The sequence below is a fragment of the Oncorhynchus masou genome, chromosome 22 (genome assembly GCF_036934945.1).
Source record: "Oncorhynchus masou masou isolate Uvic2021 chromosome 22, UVic_Omas_1.1, whole genome shotgun sequence".
NCBI lineage: Eukaryota > Metazoa > Chordata > Actinopteri > Salmoniformes > Salmonidae > Oncorhynchus > Oncorhynchus masou.
Window position 1 is genome coordinate 30,898,531 of NC_088233.1, and position 21,140 is coordinate 30,919,670.

The 21,140-nt window shown below is 41.2% G+C and overlaps 2 protein-coding genes across 2 annotated transcripts; both read left to right on the forward strand.

Annotated features, from left to right (window-relative positions):
* The first annotated feature begins 714 nt into the window (after positions 1-714).
* On the forward strand, positions 715-3,528 carry LOC135509315 (tripartite motif-containing protein 16-like). Its single transcript, XM_064929860.1, has 3 exons — positions 715-1,102; positions 2,563-2,614; positions 2,736-3,528. Exons 1-3 carry the CDS (start codon positions 845-847, stop codon positions 3,266-3,268), a joined length of 843 nt encoding a protein of 280 aa, XP_064785932.1. The 5' UTR covers positions 715-844; the 3' UTR covers positions 3,269-3,528.
* A 78-nt stretch (positions 3,529-3,606) lies between these two features.
* LOC135509316 (tripartite motif-containing protein 16-like) lies at positions 3,607-7,920 on the forward strand. The gene is made up of 3 exons (XM_064929861.1): positions 3,607-4,127; positions 5,628-5,679; positions 5,801-7,920. The coding sequence occupies exons 1-3, from the start codon at positions 3,975-3,977 to the stop codon at positions 6,331-6,333; spliced, it is 738 nt and encodes a 245-aa protein (XP_064785933.1). The 5' UTR covers positions 3,607-3,974; the 3' UTR covers positions 6,334-7,920.
* The last annotated feature ends 13,220 nt before the right edge of the window (positions 7,921-21,140 follow it).

A 21,140-nucleotide genomic window follows, 5' to 3' on the forward strand; every position in this document is an offset into this window, starting at 1 on the left:
TCTGTGATCCGTCTATCTGCACTTTCAGGCACAATAATATCAATACTGATATCCCTACCCCCTGCTCCTCCAGAGTAGGAGTGTACCTGGACCACAAGGCAGGAACTCTGTCCTTCTACAGTGTCTCTGACAAGATGACCCTCCTCCACAGAGTCCAGACCACATTCACTCAGCCCCTCTTCCCTGGATTCTGGGTTGGTCCTGGTTATGGATCATCTGTGAAGATACTGACACCAATATAGTAAATTAACAAAGTGATCTACACTCATTGACTTTCAGTGTGTTCATAAGCATCGTAAAATCTTTTTCAGCCTGACACAATAACATAATACCTTTATGAAAACAGTAATACAATCTACTAGTGAGTGCACCCGTGCACTATTCAGAGGATGCAGTCCCTTTCAATGAAAGGGATTTAATCTGTTAGACATCAGCTGTGCACAAGCTCCATTGACAATGAACTGTTTGCATTGTTTGTTGAAATAAATTCTATGCAATCTGATGTAGCTCATGGAATGGATGTTTCTTTTGTAGTATATGTTTTGTTGAGTCGATGTTTAAATGGCTTCCGGTCCACAGATAGGGAGCTTTGGCTTGAAGGGTTATGGCTGTTCTAGTAAATGTCATTCAATCTCAAACTTACAATAAGAAAGTTCTCTCTCTCTTTATGGTTGTGACAGACAACTTATAGCCCCTCTGCTGGCCAGACCTGGTATCTGATACGTGAGTTCAGATCCAGGAAGTGAAATGTTATATGGGTTAGTGGGAGCCACTCCTAAGCCTACTCCTCAGCACAATTGGAAACGAAACTCATCTCTTCAGCTCAGTCTGCTTGCGTTTCAAAATGGCAGAAGCCATGGACTCAATCAGTTGTTCAATCTGTTTGGAGATACTGAAGGATCCAGTGACTATTCCCTGTGGACACAGCTACTGTATGGACTGTATTAAATGCTTCTGGGATCAGAAGCTTGTCTGCAGCTGCCCCCAGTGCAGACAGATCTTCCCTACAAGGCCTGTTCTGAACAAAAACACTGTCATTGCAGAATTGGTGGAAACACTGACAGAAATAAATACGAAGAAGATTCAGGAGGTGAGACTTGAGGTGAGTTCTGTACCATCACTCATTCATATATCTTTATGTACATATTCTTTATCCCTTTACACTTGTGTGTATAAGGTAGTAGATTTGGAATAGTTAGGTTAGATTACTCGTTGGTTACTACTGCATTGTCGGAACTAGAAGCACAAGCATTTCGCTACACTCTCATTAACATCTGCTAACCATGTGTATGTGACAAATACATTTGATTTGATTTATTTGATTTGAGTGTTGACAACTCACATGTAGCTTATTGAATTAGCAGATTCCTAGACTAAAGCCAATGAGGAGCCCATGCAGGGCCTCATTCAAACACCACTGAGTCCCACTGTGGGGCTATCTGGGGTCCTGGTGTGAGCTGAGTGAAGGGGTGGGATGATGATAATAATAATAATCATTCTTTGTGCCTCTTTTTTTGTGTCTTGCATGATCTCAACAACACAGCATCACCACATTTAGCGCTTAAAGGGATATATATATATTTATATATTTAACCGGGCAAGTCGGTTAAGAACAAATTCTTATTTACAATGACGGCCTACCACGGCCAAACCCTAACCCGGACGACGCTAGGCCAATTGTGCTAAATTCTAACCCGGACGACGCTAGGCCAATTATGCCGAACCCTAACCCGGACGACGCTAGGCCAATTGTGCCAAACCCTAACCCGGACGATGCTAGTCCAATTGTGCACCACCCTATGGGACTCCCAATCATGTCCGATTGTGATACAGCCTGGAATTGAACTAGGGTCTGTAGTGACGCCTCGGGTACTGAGATGCAGTGCCATTGACTGCTGCGCCACTTGGGATCCCCTAATAATTCACTCTAATTATAAAATTACATGTTGATTTTCATACCCTGTAAGCAGTCTATGGACAAGGTATGACGACAATGAATGCTTGGTTTAGTTTCTCTAGCACTTTTTCCATATGCTAACGTTTTAGCATTTGTGGCACAAATCCTTTTCAAGTCATGGTACCAATATTAGCATTTTCCGCGCATTATGTTCAAATCATCTATAAGTGACTTTGTTGAGTTTCACAATCAATTTTAAATGCTTTTGGATGATTTGGACATGATGCGTGAAAAATACTTATATCGGTACCATGACCTGAATGGGATTTGTACCACAAATACTAAAACGTTAGCATTTGGAAACAGTTCCAGGGAAATAAAACAAAAGCATGGATTGCTGCCATACTGCTCACTCAAGGGTTAGGAAAACCAATGTGTAATTTTGGTAAACTATCCATTCAAATGCATACACCAATGTAGATCACAAACAATATTACAACAAAAACATTACATGTGAATACAGTTCATGGGATAAGTTGCAGTTCACACAGTTCAGCTCATGTGAGGGGGGAGGAGGTTGTTGGGCAGAGTTATTTGTTTGATTAAATTGGTTGTAATGAACCCCCCCTCTTCTATATGTGTTTCCTAACGGGTACCGTGCAAAGATGAAGGTTGTGTCACCTCCTGAACCCAATACCAGAGAGCAGTTCTTGAAATGTGAGTAAATATCTACACACAACTATAAATACGGTTTCACTAGCCTGCCTGACCCACACACAAATGCGTGCAGGTATACAGACACATGCAAACACAATGTTTTATTTCAAAATAATTTCAGATTCCTGCCAGCTTACATTGGACCCCAACACAGCTAATAGATATCTGCGTCTCTCTGAGGGCAACAGGAAGGTGACCAGGAGTGAAAATGCTGAGTCCTATCTTCACCATCCAGACAGATTTAACTTCTACTGCCAGCTGTTGTGTAAAGAAGCTTTGTCTGGAACCTGCTACTGGGAGGTAGAAAGGAGTGGGAGCAAGTGTAAAGTTGCCGTGTCTTATAAAGGGATCTGCAGGAGAGGAGATGGAGTGGATGTTAGCTTTGGACGAAATTATCAGTCCTGGACTTTGGTCTGTGATCCGTCTATCTGCACTTTCAGGCACAATAATATCAATACTGATATCCCTACCCCCTGCTCCTCCAGAGTAGGAGTGTACCTGGACCACAAGGCAGGAACTCTGTCCTTCTACAGTGTCTCTGACAAGATGACCCTCCTCCACAGAGTCCAGACCACATTCACTCAGCCCCTCTACCCTGGATTCTGGGTTGGTCCTGGTTATGGATCATCTGTGAAGATACTGACACCAATATAGTAAATTAACAAAGTGATCTACACTCATTGACTTTCAGTGTGTTCATAAGCATCGTAAAATCTTTTTCAGCCTGACACAATAACATAATACCTTTATGAAAACAGTAATACAATCTACTAGTGAGTGCACCCGTGCACTATTCAGAGGATGCAGTCCCTTTCAATGAAAGGGATTTAATCTGTTAGACATCAGCTTTGCACAAGCTCCATTGACAATGAACTGTTTGCATTGTTTGTTGAAATAAATTCTATGCAATCTGATGTAGCTCATGGAATGGATGTTTCTTTTGTAGTATATGTTTTGTTGAGTTGATGTTTAAATGGCTACCGGTCCACAGTTAGGGAGCTTTGGCTTGAAGGGTTATGGCTGTTCTAGTAAATGTCATTCAATCTCAAACTTACAATAAGAAAGTTCTCTCTCTCTCTATGGTTGTGACAGACCACTTATAGCCCCTCTGCTGGCCAGACCTGGTATCTGATACGTGAGTTCAGATCCAGGAAGTGAAATGTTATATGGGTTAGTGGGAGCCACTCCTAAGCCTACTCCTCAGCACAATTGGAAACGAAACTCATCTCTTCAGCTCAGTCTGCTTGCGTTTCAAAATGGCAGAAGCCATGGACTCAATCAGTTGTTCAATCTGTTTGGAGATACTGAAGGATCCAGTGACTATTCCCTGTGGACACAGCTACTGTATGGACTGTATTAAATGCTTCTGGGATCAGAAGCTTGTCTGCAGCTGCCCCAGTGCAGACAGATCTTCCCTACAAGGCCTGTTCTGAACAAAAACACTGTCATTGCAGAATTGGTGGAAACACTGACAGAAATAAATACGAAGAAGATTCAGGAGGTGAGACTTGAGGTGAGTTCTGTACCATCACTCATTCATATATCTTTATGTACATATTCTTTATCCCTTTACACTTGTGTGTATAAGGTAGTAGATTTGGAATAGTTAGGTTAGATTACTCGTTGGTTACTACTGCATTGTCGGAACTAGAAGCACAAGCATTTCGCTACACTCTCATTAACATCTGCTAACCATGTGTATGTGACAAATACATTTGATTTGATTTATTTGATTTGAGTGTTGACAACTCACATGTAGCTTATTGAATTAGCAGATTCCTAGACTAAAGCCAATGAGGAGCCCATGCAGGGCCTCATTCAAACACCACTGAGTCCCACTGTGGGGAATAGGCTATCTGGGGTCCTGGTGTGAGCTGAGTGAAGGGGTGGGATGATAATAATAATAATCATTCTTTGTGCCTCTTTTTTTGTGTCTTGCATGATCTCAACAACACAGCATCACCACATTTAGCGCTTAAAGGGATATATATATATTTATATATTTAACCGGGCAAGTCGATTAAGAACAAATTCTTATTTACAATGACGGCCTACCACAGCCAAACCCTAACCCGGACGATGCTAGGCCAATTGTGCCAAACCCTAACCCGGACGACGCTAGGCCAATTGTGCTAAACTCTAACCCGGACGACGCTAGGCCAATTGTGCCGAACCCTAACCCGGACGATGCTAGGCCAATTGTGCCAAACCCTAACCCGGACGATGCTAGTCCAATTGTGCACCACCCTATGGGACTCCCAATCATGTCCGGTTGTGATACAGCCTGGAATCGAACTAGGGTCTGTAGTGACGCCTCGGGTACTGAGATGCAGTGCCATTGACTGCTGCGCCACTTGGGATCCCCTAATAATTCACTCTAATTATAAAATTACATGTTGATTTTCATACCCTGTAAGCAGTCTATGGACAAGGTATGACGACAATGAATGCTTGGTTTAGTTTCTCTAGCACTTTTTCCATATGCTAACGTTTTAGCATTTGTGGCACAAATCCTTTTCAAGTCATGGTACCAATATTAGCATTTTCCGCGCATTATGTTCAAATCATCTATAAGTGACTTTGTTGAGTTTCACAATTCAATTTTAAATGCTTTTGGATGATTTGGACATGATGCGTGAAAAATACTTATATCGGTACCATGACTTGAATGGGATTTGTACCACAAATACTAAAACGTTAGCATTTGGAAACAGTTCCAGGGAAATAAAACAAAAGCATGGATTGCTGCCATACTGCTCACTCAAGGGTTAGGAAAACCAATGTGTAATTTTGGTAAACTATCCATTCAAATGCATACACCAATATAGATCACAAACAATATTACAACAAAAACATTACATGTGAATACAGTTCATGGGATAAGTTGCAGTTCACACAGTTCAGCTCATGTGAGGGGGGAGGAGGTTGTTGGGCAGAGTTATTTGTTTGATTAAATTGGTTGTAATGAACCCCCCCTCTTCTATATGTGTTTCCTAACGGGTACCGTGCAAAGATGAAGGTTGTGTCACCTCCTGAACCCAATACCAGAGAGCAGTTCTTGAAATGTGAGTAAATATCTACACACAACTATAAATACGGTTTCACTAGCCTGCCTGACCCACACACAAATGCGTGCAGGTATACAGACACGTGCAAACACAATGTTTTATTTCAAAATAATTTCAGATTCCTGCCAGCTTACATTGGACCCCAACACAGCTAATAGATATCTGCGTCTGTCTGAGGGGAACAGGAAGGTGACCAGGAGTGAAAATGCTGAGTCCTATCTTCACCATCCAGACAGATTTAACTTCTACTGCCAGTTGTTGTGTAAAGAAGCTTTGTCTGGAACCTGCTACTGGGAGGTAGAAAGGAGTGGGAGCAAGTGTAAAGTTGCCGTGTCTTATAAAGGGATCTGCAGGACAGGAGATGGAGTGGATGTTAGCTTTGGACGAAATTATCAGTCCTGGACTTTGGTCTGTGATCCGTCTATCTGCTCTTTCAGGCACAATAATATCAATACTGATATCCCTACCCCCTGCTCCTCCAGAGTAGGAGTGTACCTGGACCACAAGGCAGGAACTCTGTCCTTCTACAGTGTCTCTGACAAGATGACCCTCCTCCACAGAGTCCAGACCACATTCACTCAGCCCCTCTACCCTGGATTCTGGGTTGGTCCTGGTTATGGATCATCTGTGAAGATACTGACACCAATATAGTAAATTAACAAAGTGATCTACACTCATTGACTTTCAGTGTGTTCATAAGCATCGTAAAATCTTTTTCAGACTGACACAATAACATAATACCTTTATGAAAACAGTAATACAATCTACTAGTGAGTGCACCCGTGCACTATTCAGAGGATGCAGTCCCTTTTTTATCTTCTATTGACTTTCACTGTGTACATATACATCATGCAATCTGTTTCAACCTGACAGACTTAACATTGTTTTATGATACAAACTACTGGTGAATGCACAACATGTGCACTACTGTTAAAATATGAACTGTCCACAGTCTATGTCACTGAAAGGGATTGATTCTAATGTTAGTCATCAGTGTACACAAATTACTATACCCTGTTCAAAGGCACTTAAATTTTGCCCATTCACCCTCTGAATGGCACACATACCCAATCCATGTCTCAAGGCTTAAACATCCTTATTTAATCTGTCTCCTCCCCTTCATCTACACGGATTGAAGTGGATTTGACAAGTGACACCAAAAAGGGATCATAACTTTCACCTGGATTCACCTGGTCTATGCCATGGATAAGCACTTGCGTTTCAAAATGGCAGAAGCCATGGACTTGATCAGTTGTTAAATATGTTAGGAGATACTGAAGGATCCGGTGACTATTCCTTCTGGACACAGCTACTGTATGGACTGTATTGAAGGCTACTGAGATCTGGATGTCCAGAAGCTTGTGTGCAGCTAGCTCTTGATCATGACTCTCTGTTGCATTACATTACACATAAAAGTCATTGGACGGTGTTGTTTTCTGTAGGGGGAAAATATGTTAAGAGCCATGACGCTCTTTCCGAACATTATCATGCATCACTTGCGGTACAGTTTTGGAAGCATAAGGACCTTGTATTTCACATCGGCAAGAAATAATTTTCAAAAAACAAAAGGTTAAATTGATGCACAATTTTATAGGGTTAGGATTCCCACACGGACAACAGACGGATGACCAACTGGACTACCTGTGCTCATTAGCTATATGCGTCTTTTGAACACCTGTGTATAAATGGAAGACGGAGGCCACAAACGTGTTGTCCCTGAAAAATACTGTCAGCTTCAACTGTGTTAAAACCGATTAAAACAGTATACAGTGAGTGTGTATTTTGCATTTGTGAATATATTTTGTTGTGTTATGAAAGTGGAGGGATTTATGTTTCTAGCACAATTGAGAATTCACTTTTAGATTGCTGTTGAGATCAACCAGCTGGCAGCGAACACAACTGTCACGACTCCCACTGAAGGTGGCTCCTCTTCCTGTTCGGGCGGCGCTCGGCGCTCGTCGTCACCGGTCTACTAGCTGCCACCGATCCCTTTTCCCTTTTCTGTTGGTTTTGTCTTATTGGTTACACCTGTTTCTTGTTTAGGTTTTTAGTTGGGCTATTTAAGGCCCGCCTGCTCTTTCTGCGGGCTTAATTTTCCTCTGTGTATGTTTGTGATGTTGCGTTTCCCTTTGTTTTTCCAACGGGCGGGTTGGGGCCTGGTTTCGGGCCAGTCTCGTATGTGCACCCAGTATTGGCATGACCATTTTTCTCTGTTACGGAATAAAACATTGTTCTTTACCTTCTGTTTCCTGCGCCTGACTCCGCACCCACTACGCCTAAAGTGCGTTACAACAACGAGGACCGCCACAGTGCATCCACCTGCCTATGTGGTGTCCAATTCATTATTTTAACCCTCACACACTCCCCCATGCCATCTCTCTCTCCCTCAGACTAAAAACATGTTGTTTGGGGTCTTAGACAGTGCTTGGGTTGCCGCTTTTCCTGGGACGGAGTCCCTGGACGAGAAAAGGTTGAAGACTTGTAGGCTTGGCCCTAATTGATGCGCTCTCTGTCACCTGGAGCTGCATGTCAGATGGTCCAGGATCACAAGGAAAGCACAAAGGACAATGCCCAAGAACTAGTCAGCCCTTCCCCTTGAGTGGTCAGTGTATCTCTCTGTTACACTATTCAGAGGACTAACTATTGAATATGATAGAGTAATACTATAGTATCCATGTCTGGTATCTCTCTTAAACTTGTTCACTGAGGATAACTCTGACGCTCTCTATATGGATGTACTGTATGATCTCTGTGGTTACTTGTATTCATATAGGGTGAACTCTGAATTACTCTATGCAAAGGGGTTGTATATCTGTACAGGGTGGACTTCTTAGGAATTATTTACATTGCTCTCATGCACTACACAAGTCTTTAGATGCTGTGACACCCTGTGCAGATTGGGCCTTGATTGTCAGGCTAGTCTGTAAACTTGGTATGTTTTGTTTGGTGAATGGGGGTTGGTTTTGGGTTGAAAGGTTACACCCTCATAAATTGAATGAAATGCCTTTGTTCTCCCTCTTATCCTGTATCCAGTCCATGGAGGAAAGTTGTATGATCAATTCTCATTTCCTAGAAAAGCACATTATTTGTCCATTAAAATAAAAAATTAATCAAATTGATCAGAAATACTGTATAGACTGTATTTCGAATCATACAACACCGGCTCCGACGCTCGTCGGATGTGGCAGGGCTTGCAAACTATTACAGACTACAAAGGGAAACACAGCAGCTGCCCAGTGACACGAATATACCAGACAAGCTAAATAACTTCTATGCTCGCTTCAAGGCAAGTAACACTGAAACATGCATGAGAGCACCAACTGTTCCGGATGACTGCGTGATCACGTCTCCACAGCCAATGTGAGTAAGACCTTTAAACAGGTCAACATTCACAAGGCCGCTGGGCCAGATGGATTACCAGGACGTGTTCTCCGAGCATGCCCTGACCAACTGGCAAGTGTCTTCAATGACATTTTCAACCCCTCCCTGTCTGAGTCTGTAATACCAACATGTTTCAAGCAGACCATCATAGTCCCTGTACCCAAGAACACTAAGGCAACCTGCCTAAATGACGACCGACCCATAGCACTCACGTCTGTAGCCATGAAGTGCTTTGAAAGGCTGGTCATGGCTCACATCAACACCATTATCCCAGAAACTCTAAACCCATTCCAATTTTCATATCGCACCAACAGATCCACAGATGATGCAATCTCTATTGCATTCCACACTGCTCTTTCCCACCTGGACAAAAGGAACACCTATGTGAGAATGCTATTAATTGACTGCAGCTCAGCATTCAACACCATAGTGCCCTCAAAGCTCATCACTAAGCTAAGGACCCTGGGACAAAACAGCTCTCTCTGCAACTGGATCCTAGACTTCCAGACGGGCCGCACCCAGGTCGTAAGGGTAGTTAACAACACATCCCCCCCACGCTGATCCTCAACATGGGGGCCCCTCAGGGGTGCGTGCTCAGTCCCCTCCTGTACTCCCTTTCACTCATGACTGCATGGCCAGGCACAACTCCAACACCATCATTAAGTTTGCTGATGACACAACAGTGGTAGGCCTGATCACCGACAACAATGAGACAGCCTATAGGGAGGAAGTCAGAGACCTGACCATGTGGTGCAAGGACAACAACCTCTCCCTCAATGTGATCAAGACAAAGGAAATGATTGTGGACTACAGGAAAAAGAGCACCAAGCATGCCCCCATCCTCATCGACAAGGCTGTAGTGGAGCAAGTTGAGATCTTGTCCACATAAACAACAAACTAACATGGTCCAAGCACACCAAGACAGTTTTGAAGAGGGCACGACAAAACCTATTCCCCCCATTTGACATGGGTCCTCAGATCCTCAAAATATTTTACAGCTGCACCATCGGGAGCATCCTGATGGGTTGCATCACTGCCTGGTATGGCAACTGCTCAGCTGCTCGGCCTCCGACTGCAAGGCACTACAGAGGGTAGTGCGTACAACCCAATACATCACCGGGGCCAAGCTTCCTGCCATCCAGGACCTCTATACCAGGCGGTGTCAGAGGAAGGCCCTAAAAATCATCAAAGACTCCAGCCACCCTAGTCATAGACTGTTCTCTCTGCTACCGGATGGCAAGCGATACCGAAGTGCCAAGTCTAGGCCCAAGAAGCTTCTAAACAGCTTCTACCCCCAGCTTCTACCCCCTCTACCCCCAAGACTCCTGAGCAGCTAATCAACTGGCTACCCAGACTATTTGCACCCCCTTACCACTTCACTGCTGCTATTCTCTGTTATTATCTAGGCATAGCCACTTTAACAACCCTTAACCGCATATACAAAAGTATCTCAAATACCTCGACACCGGTGCCCCCGAACATTGACACATTGACTCTGTACCGGTACTCCCTGTATATAGCCCCACTATTGTTATTTACTGCTGCTCTTTAATTATTTGTTTTTCTTATCTCTTACGTATTTATTATTATATATATTTTTTAGGTATTTTCTTAAAACAGCATCGTTGGTTAAGGCTTGTAAGTAATAATTTCACTGTAAGGTCTACACCTGTTGTATTCGGCGCATGTGACAAATAACACTTTTTTATTTGATATTGTTAATGTTGTAAATTACTATTGTAGCTGTAAATGGCAGATATTTAATGGAATATCTACATAGGCGTACAGAGGCCCTTTATCAGCAACCATCACTCCTGTGTTCCAATGGCACGTTGTGTTAGTTAATCCAAGTTTATCATTTTAAAAGGAATTTTATCAGCCAAATTTATCATTTAATTTTTTAATTTAAAAAAAAATATTTAACCCCTTTTTTCTACCCAATTTCGTGGTATCCAATTGTTGTAGTAGCTACTATCTTGTCTCATCGCTACAACTCCCGTACGGCTCGGGAGAGACAAAGGTTGAAAGTCATGCGTCCTCCAATACACAACCCAACCAGCCGTACTGCTTCTTAACACAGCGTGCATCCAACCCAGAAGCCAGCCACACCAATGTGCCGGAGGAAACACCGTGCACCTGGCAACCTTGGTTAGCGCGCACTGCGCCCGGGCCGCCACAGGAGTTGCTGGTGCGCGATGAGACAAGGACATCCCTACCGACCAAGCCCTCCCTAACCCGGACGACGCTAGGCCAATTGTGCGTCGCCCCACGGACCTCCCGGTCGCGGCCGGTTACGACAGAGCCTGGGCGCGAACCCAGGGACTCTGATGGCACCTGGAAGCACCTGGATGATCATCAAGGCTCTTCGAAGAATGGTCTATGGACAGATGATTCAAAAGTATAACTTTGTGGATGACATAGGTCCCATTATGCCTGGCGAAAACCAAACACTGCATTCCACATCCACAGTAAGAACCTCATACCAACACTCAAGCATGGTGTTTTGGGGATGCTTTGCTGCCTCAGGACCTGGATTACTTGCCTAATTAGAAGGAACCATGAATTCTGCTCTGAATCAGAGAATTCTACATGAGAATGTCAGGCCATTTGTCTGTGAGCTGAAGCTGAGGCGCAGCTGGGTCATGCAACAAGACAATGATCCAAAACACACAATCATGTCAACATTACATTTGCTAAAAAGCAACACATTTGAAGTTTTGGAATGGCCTAGTCAAAGTCCAGACCTAATCCCAACTGAGATATTGTAGCAGGACATGAAGTGAGCAGTTCATGTTTGAAAACCCACAAATGTCGTTGAGTTACAGCAGTGGGACACAATTTCTCCACAGTGACTTGAGAGACTGATCAACAACTACAGGAAGCGTGTGGTTGGAGTCAATGCAGCTACTTTTTCACACAGGGGCATTGGGTGTTGCAAAACTTTGTTTATAAAATAAATTAAATATGTATGTAATTGTTGTGTTATTTGTTCTCTCAGGTTCCCCTTATCTAATATTAGGTTTTGGTTGAAGATCTAATAACATTATCAAAACAGTATCAAAAATGAGAAAGGGGGCAAATGCTTTTTTCACGGCAGTGAACGTATAACTTTTCAGAACTACACTGTATGCAGTGGTTGGATGGCTGTGAATAATTATCCAATGATTAATCATTAACATCTGTGTGGGAGATTTAGAATGTATGGCTTGTATTTATTTTCAATCTCTCCTAAATAAATGTGTGAAATATACAAGCAACAATTTATTTTCGTTATTTAGGGATGCAGAGCTGCTTACAAGTGTATTACCTGATATAAGCCTGGGAATAAAACGCGGGCCTCCCATAAAGCCTAGCAATTTTAAGACACATCAACCAGAAATACTTCACTGATAAGACAGAGCATTTAAATATTTCATAACAATTCACTGTCAGCAGGACTGTACACGTCCACATTTTTTAAATTGTCATTTTGCATAAAAATTACAATGAAGTACTTTGCATATTGAGTGCACATTGACAGATTTTTTACATAGTTGGATCAGGGATTCAAACCAGAAACCTTTTGGTTACAGGGCCAACAGTCTTAACAGCAAGGCTATCTGCCACACTGCATCTGTACTTGCAAAGTATGAGTACAATGATGGCTGTTGTTCCTAGGGTGGTAGGGTAGCCTAGTGGATAGAGCGTTGGACTATTTACCAGAAGGTTGCAAGTTCAAATCCCAGAGCTGACAAGGTACAAATCTGTCATTCTGAACAGGCAGTTAACCCACTATTCCTAAGAATTTGTTCTTTAACTGACTTGCCTAGTTAAATAAAGGTAAAATATATGTGACCCAGTTTAGTCAGGCTGGGTTTGGTAAACAGTGTAAATGGTTGAACAAAGATCAATTCTGGTGGCTCACGCCTCTCCAATGTGTTGATTAAAACAGATTTGGGGAGTAGTGAACTAAATGCAGTTTAACTACATTTTGCAGCAGCTTGAACTAAATTCAAATCTTGGTACCATTTTAAGTAGTTAACTGCTGTAGATGGTAAATTTACAAGTAAAGTTGTGGGGCTTGCTAAAGCTTCGATTATATTATTCAAATTGTGAAATAATTGTAAAATCCCATTGATAGTCAGTAGATTTGCTCAGAAGTTGTGAACAGTAGTAGTGGTCTAAATACTTTTTTGCCCCACTATATGTGGTCGTGGTCAGTAGTTGTGGTCATACATTGTGTGGATATGGGAAAGGGGGATACATACCTAGTCAGTTGTACAACTGAATGCATTCAACTGAAATGTGTTTTCCGCATTTAACCCAACCCCTCTGCCCTTGCTTGTCACTCCCTGGTATTTATTGTGTTTGTCTTTATTTATTTGTCATGGGTTTATTGTGGTGTGTTTTGTCTTGGGGTTTTGTTAGGTATTGGGTGTGTGGCTTAGTGGGGTTATCTAGCAGTGGTTCAATGTTTGGTCAGAGGTTGTCTGGTCAAAAATTGTGTGGTTGTGGTCAATAGTTGTGTGGTTGTGGTCCTTAGATGTGGTTGTGTTCAGATTTTGTATTGTAGTTGTATGGTTGAGCTCTGCATTGCTTGCTGTTTGGGGTTTTAGGCTGAGTTTCTGTATAGCACTTTGACATCGGCTGATGTAAAAAGGTGTATATGTATGTGTATATATGTGTGTGTGTGTGTATATATGTGTGGTTGTGGTTCAGTCGTTGTGGTCAGTAGTTAAATGTGTGATCAGAAGTTGTGGTATATGATTGTGTGGTTATGGATACTAAATGTGGTCAAAAGTTGTGGTTTGTAGGGACTTATTTCTCTCATTATTTTGGCCCTCAGTGTCAATGAGTATCCTAGCAACGGTTCCGTTTTGGAATCTCAATAATGACAGACAGTTGTTGTTGGAAGAGAGCAGGGGATGGGTTACAAAAATGGCTGATGTTACAGATTGGTTCACACGATTTCGAATCCGATCACATTTGAAAAGCAGAGAAGTAGGGGAAGATTTCCAAACGTAGAAACATTTTCTCGACCTTGTGGCGTTTGTGGTTAAAACAGCAGTTTGGGAAAAGTTGATAATGCAGTTACAAAAACAGTAAGTTCCGTAGTGAATATTTTGATTCCACGAACAGATATGAATAGTAGACAAATATCCCATATGCTCTAACTTGTTGCGTTAGTGGTCAAAACGGACGTTGTTTGCAAGAATGTTACAGAAAATGTTGTTGATGTGGTTACATAAACTGCAGAGAATATTGATCCAAATATAATTTTTTTGTCCAAACACCAGATTTCAGTAGCAGAGAAGTAGACGACGCTGGTAAGTGGTTGCAAAGTGGAATTATTAGCTGTTTCGGGTCAAAAGTTGCATGATGTCACTGTAGTCACTGTCTTCTATCTCCTGATCATTATGGCCTGCAGTGTCAGTGAGTATCCTAGCAACAGTTCTGTTTTGGAATCTCAATATTGACACAGAGCTGTTAGCAAAGAGCAGGTAAGGGGTTATTGAGAACCTTAAAATGTTTCAAGACCCTCATTCAGTTTCAATGTTTCCTCGATCAACAAGAATTACTTTTATTTTATTCATTTTGCGTGTACACACTCTAAATTTGCCTCTCCGGGCTGCATAGAATGAATTGAAATGCTCTTCTGCCCTCTCCAGTGGGGTCTTATTTGGAATTTCATCCTCCATCATTCACTTTTCATTCTCTCAATTTACAATGACACCGTTGTGGCTTTGATTGTTAAATGCAATGCCCCTTTAGACCTCCTTTACTGCTTTGAAAACACAGTCATCCATTTCAGCGTATGGACCCATTTTGCATTGAACATGTGCAAGTTTGGCATTTTAGATGCGTTTAAACATTTCGTTCCATTATAGGTTTTGTCCCCTTTAATTAAGTTTAAACACGCAGTATCTTTAGATCCTTTAGTTGCGTTCCATTGATGCATTGCATTTCTGCGTTAGGCCTAATATTAGACATTTGATTAGGCCACATTGCATTGGTGCTCAGTGTTTCCCAAACTTAATTGTTTTCAGTGCTGTGTTTGGAATTCCATTTCCAAGTTAACATTCCAATTATAAGCACATTTGAGCTTCCGTAGTATGCTTGATCAAACGATTGCATTGAACAGGGCAGCTCATTCATTTGCGGAGGTTACTCGTGGCTGACAAAATCTAGGAGTTCAAGTCCTTCCAAGCGAGCTGTCTTTGCGGTCCGAATGAAATGATAAATAGAAAAATATCCAGCTTGTGTCCATTCCGGAGCTTTCCTTCCGATAGTAATCCTTCACGGAGTCTTTTGACTTGTAGTCACCAAATACAGTAATTGCCTCAACAGCACTCTGTAGGGTAACACCATGGTGTAGCCAGAGGACAGCTAGCTTCCGTTCTTCTTTCGGTACATTGAATTCAATACAAAACCTAGGAGGATCACGGTTCTCACCCCCTTTCATAGACTTACACAGTAATTACGACAACTTCAAGAGGACGTCCTCCAAACTATCAGAGCTCTTGTAGCATGAACTGACATGTTGTCCACCCAATCAAAGGATCAGAGAATGAATCTAGTACTGAAAGCATAAACTAAAGCTCACACCTCAGTGCATAAAAGGCGGTGACAATAGTAGAACAGTTTTGAACAAATTAATTTATTCAAAAATGAAGGAAGAGCGAGAGATTACTAGAAATATCATTTTTGTCACCTTTCACTTACTTAGCTAGCTAATGCACCTAGCTAGTTAAGCCTACTCAAACACCCAGCTCAAACAGAGGATGCTATGTTAGCTAGCTGACTTTGACTATTCAACACTGGAACTCTTCCAAGTCTAGTTAAGCTTTTGGCTTTACTAATTAATTTCCCCCGGGGCCCGCCAGTGTAACTGGTTACTGACTGTACTGCGTGATTGTAGTGGGTTTACTAATGCATTAGTTCTATTAGCTATGTTGACTATGATGTTACTTTAGCTAATATGGTGACAATGATGTAGGCTGTGCGTAGCGGTTAGTGGTTGTTACACATCAGACAACTGATGTGTTGTGCATTAAAGTCCACAAGCAAAGGGAAAAAGTGAGAGGAGGAGAGCCCATAGATGCGATAAGCAATACAACAAGTTATTTGTATGTGGCTGCTATGAAAGTGAACTGTATTTACGTGTGATCAGGGGTCTATTCATTCCTCCAATTCAGTTGAAAAACATTTCTTAAACGGAAACGAACTGAACGAAACGGGGATAAACATACCTGAATTTGTCCATTAAACTCTTGTTTGCAACTGTTGGACTAATGATTACACCCTAGATCAGCTTGATGCAGGCAAAAGTGTGCAATACGGTATTGAATGTGTCACTGTCTGTCCATGTGTCACTGCCTGTCACCTCAACATTTTATTTGAACCTGTGTGCACCTACGTTATAAACTTTCATTCTTAGGCTGGCAACCTAATGATGGGTATAGGGAACATGTTTGTATCATGTAGTAGCCTAAACCTATCAATTTTACATTGAACTGGGTGAATGGAATATTAATGACATCCAATATGCTATAATAGGAATAAGGCCATGCTCATGAGAAAAATAATCATCCTCCCTCATCTTAAACTGCACCGACTGCCACTGATGTGAAAACATGTTTAATATTATTTGGGCAAATGATTGAAAATGAAATACAGAAATATTCCATTTACATAAGTATTCACACCACTGAGTCAATACATGTTAGAATCACCTTTGACAGTGATTACAGCTGTGAGTATTTCTGGGTAAGTCTCTAAGAGCTTTGCACACCTGGATTGTACAATATTTGACCATTATTCTTTTCAAAATTCTTCAAGCTCTGTCAAATTGGTTGATTATTGGCCACCTTTCGTTCCAGTTCTCTGCTGCCTGTGACTGGAACGAATTGCAAAAATTGCTGAAGTTAAACTTCTCTCCCTCACCAACTTCAAACATCTGCTATCTGAGCAGCTAACCGATCACTGCAGCTGTACATAGTCTATCGGTAAATAGCCCACCCAATTTACCTACCTCATCCCCATACTGTTTATATTTATTTACTCTTCTGCTCTTTTGCACACCAGTATCTCTACCTGTACATGACCATCTGATCATTTATCACTCGTGTTAATCTGCAAAATTGTAATTATTCTCCTACCTCCTCATGCCCTTTGCACACAATGTATATAGACTCTCTTTTTTCCCCCATTTTTTTTTTCTACTGTGTTATTGACTTGTTAATTGTTTACTCCATGTGTAACTCTGTCTGTTCACACTGCTATGCTTTATCTTGGCCAGGTCGCAGTTGTAAATGAGAATTTGTTCTCAACTAGCCTACCTGGTTAAATAAAGATGAAAAAAGAGGTTTTGAAGCAGATTTTTAAATGTATTTATTTCAACTTTATTTAACCAGGTAGGCAAGTTCGGTAGGTAGCCAATTGCGACCTGGCCAAGATAAAGCAAAGCAGTTCGACACACAACGACACAGTTACACATGGAGTACAACAAACATACAGTCAATAATACAGTATAAACAAGTCTATATACGATGTGAGCAAATGAGGTGAGATAAGGGAGGCAAAGGCAAAGGCCATGGTGGCAAAGTAAATACAATACAAAATTTAAGTCATTACTGTAACTCGCCCACTCACGAACATTCACTGTCTTCTTGGTAAGCAGCTCCAGTGTAGATTTGGCATTGGGATTTCGGTTATTGTCCTGCTGAAAGGTGAATGACTCTTCCAGTGTCTGGTGGAAAGCAAACTGAACTAGGTTTTCCTCAAGGATTTTGCCTGTGCTTAGCTCTATTCCGTAACTTTTTTTTATCCTGAAAAACTCTCCAGTCCTTAATGATTACAAACACATGAATACCATGATGCCACCACTATGCCTGAAAATATGGAGTGGTACTCAGTAATGTATTGGATTTGCCTCAAACATAAGGCTTTTGTATTCAGGAAAAAAAGGTAATTCCTTTCCCACATTTTTTGCAGTTTTTCTTTACTGCCTTGTTGCTAACAGGAGGCATGTTTTGTAATATGTTTATTCTGTACAGGCTTCCTCCTTTTCACTCTGTCAATTAGGTTGTTATTGTGGAGTGACTACAATGTTATTAAACTCATGGTGAAATTCCTATTTCAGCTTTTCATTTTAAATTAATTTGTACATATTTCGAAAAACATACACATTTAATTCAACATCTAAAACCCCTCCCACTTTAGTAGATGCTTTTTCTACTTGGAAGCGCCAGGTTCACTCAAACTTATTCATGGTTTCCACCTGCATAATGGTGAAGGAATTATGAGGGAATTAGGTCAAGGCTAGAATATGGCTTATCTGTAGACACCTCCACACCTTAATTTCTTAGATCTTCACCTCAACAAATAGCTGGTGAACAGCATGCTATTCTCATTCTTAAGTTCATGGTCAGAATAAGCATAAGTGAAAAAAGTGCATAAAAAGGAATGATTTATTTACACATGCTTAATAACTGGGGTCAGAATCGTCTTAAGGGATTTGATAAACAAAATATCCTTATAAAGTGTGCTTAACCGTGTCAAGTAAAGTGACACAAGGTCCCCTTTGTCACCAGGGAGTATGTACCAGGGCAAAGTAGGTAAAGACAAAGAAGTACTATTGAACTTTCCCTTTTCAATAATGTGCCTATACATACAGTATCTTCCCAGGTGTGCCTACAAGAGACACCACCCAGGATTTATCAGTAGTCAGATGTGTTTTATAAAAGTCAAGAACAATATTTTGTCCTGGTCAACCATTAACACAAAACATCATACAGTACCCTCCATATGCCTCTCTGTCTAACCATTAACAGTAAAATGGCCAATTTAGAGTGAACTCTCGACTTGAACCACTTATGTCTGCGGGGAGGCTAAATACATTTTATTCTATTACAGTGAAATTAAAATGGATTTAAGTGTAATTTTTGGTCAATGATCTACATAAAATACTCTGCAATGTCAAAGTGGAAAAAAATATTTTAAATTTAAGATCAATAAAAACCAAAACACTATAGGTTGATTAGATAAGTATCCTCCTGAGTCGAGGTATTGTGGCTCATGATATTCACTGTGTTATTGGTAAGAAACTCCCATGTAGATTTGGCCTTGTGTTGTAGGTTATTGTCCTGCTGAAAGTTGAATTCCTCTCCCAGTGTCTGTTGTAAAGCAAACTGAAGCAAGTTTTCATCTAGGATTTGACCTGTGTTTAGCTCATTCCATTTCTTTTCATGCTAAAAAAGAAAGGGGAGGTATGTCAAGCATACCTAAACGATGATGCAGCCGCCACTATGCTTGAAAATAAGGAGGTAGTTACTCAGGAATGTGTTGTATTGGATTAGCCCCAAACATAAGGCTTTGCATTTAGGACAAAAAAGTGTATTCCTTTTTTTGCAGTACTACTCTACCGCCTTGTTACATACAAGATGCATGTTTTGCAATATTTGTATTCTGTACATTTTTATTCTTATTTTTACTTTGTCATTTAGGCTATTATTGTGGAGTCACTACAATGCTGTCGATCCATTCTCTGTTTTCTCCCATCACAGCATTTGAACTCTGCAGCTGTTTTAAATCCCCAATGGCCTCATGGTGACATCCCTGAGCAGTTTCCATCCTGTCCTGCAGCTCAGTTCAGAAAGACGACTGCATCTTTGACGTGTCTGGGTGGTTTAATACATCATCCACAGCATAATTGGGACCCGTCAGGAAACAAGGCATTTGTTGCGCATCACTACTTCACAGGACAGGCATTTGAATGTAAAACTTTTTTTTCTTTTTTTTTTGCAGATATGCCTTCTGGAACATATGGACTTTCATGTGCCTTAATAACAAACTTCTATGCCTTCTGTAAATATGAGCCTAGTTGGTTTCAAATCAAATTGTATTTGTCACGTGTGCCGAATACGACAGGTGTAGACCTTACAGTGAAATGCTTACTTACAGGCTCTAACCAAGAGTGCAAAAAATGTACATAGACACTGGTTAGTCAGGCTGATTGAGGTAGCATGTACATGTAGATTGTGCATATGATGAACAGAGTAGCAGTAGAGTAAAAGAGGGGTTGGCGGGTGGTGGGTGACGGGACACAATGCAGATAACCCGGTTAGCCAATGTGCGGGAGCACTGGTTGGTTGGCCCAATTGAGGTAGAATGTATGTACATGAATGTATAGTTAAAGTGACTATGCATATGATAAACAGAGAGTAGCAGCAGCGTAAAAGCCACAAGAAAAGACAGGAACCTTCCCACTAGCCATGATTGGCTGAGATAATGAATGGGCTGGACATGCTGAGAGATTAGTTCGGATTGGTCTGCCATGTAGCACACTTCTGTCAATAACATGAGCTGCTCAGTATGTGTAGGTAATCCTTTCTGACGCTGCTTTTTTGAAAGATATCACATAGTAGAATTGCAAATTAGTTGCTCTCCACTTTCTGAAGCACAGAACTTTTAAATCAGTGGACTGCTTGGTGGAATTAGAGTATGATAGCTAAGGAGATGGAGAAAATTATTGCGTTTGATTGCAAATAAGCAGAGGTAGTCGAAGAGAACACATGGAAGTCTGTTGTATAAAATTGCATCTTCAAACTAAGGGCAGCCGTGACAGATTGGGAGAAGCGTCCATTGATGTATACAGGTAAGATAGTCAGGCTAGCTACATTTTCAGATATAATGCGTTTCTAATTTTGTCCGAAATTTGTTTGAATTTCAAGTTAAAGCGGACTGTTGGCTAGCTAGCTAAAGTTACGTGTATGGTCTGTGTAGTAATATTATTTGTATCGCAGAGCCATTTGCATTGCTAGTTATAGCCTAATGTTAGCTAGCTAGCTAACATTGAAACTGGTTGTTAGCTTCATGCAGATTCATACAGGGTAGTAATGTTATGAGTTGGGATTATGGTTCATTGTTTAGCTAGCTAGCTACATGTCTAAACAAAAGACTCCACTATGCAAGTAACCATTTCACTACACCTTCTGTATCCTGTTCATGTGATAAATAACATTTGATTTTAATTTGATATAGTATGTTTACCAGAGACGGTAATGTGAAGAACATGACTTGCACCAAAGTCAAAGTAG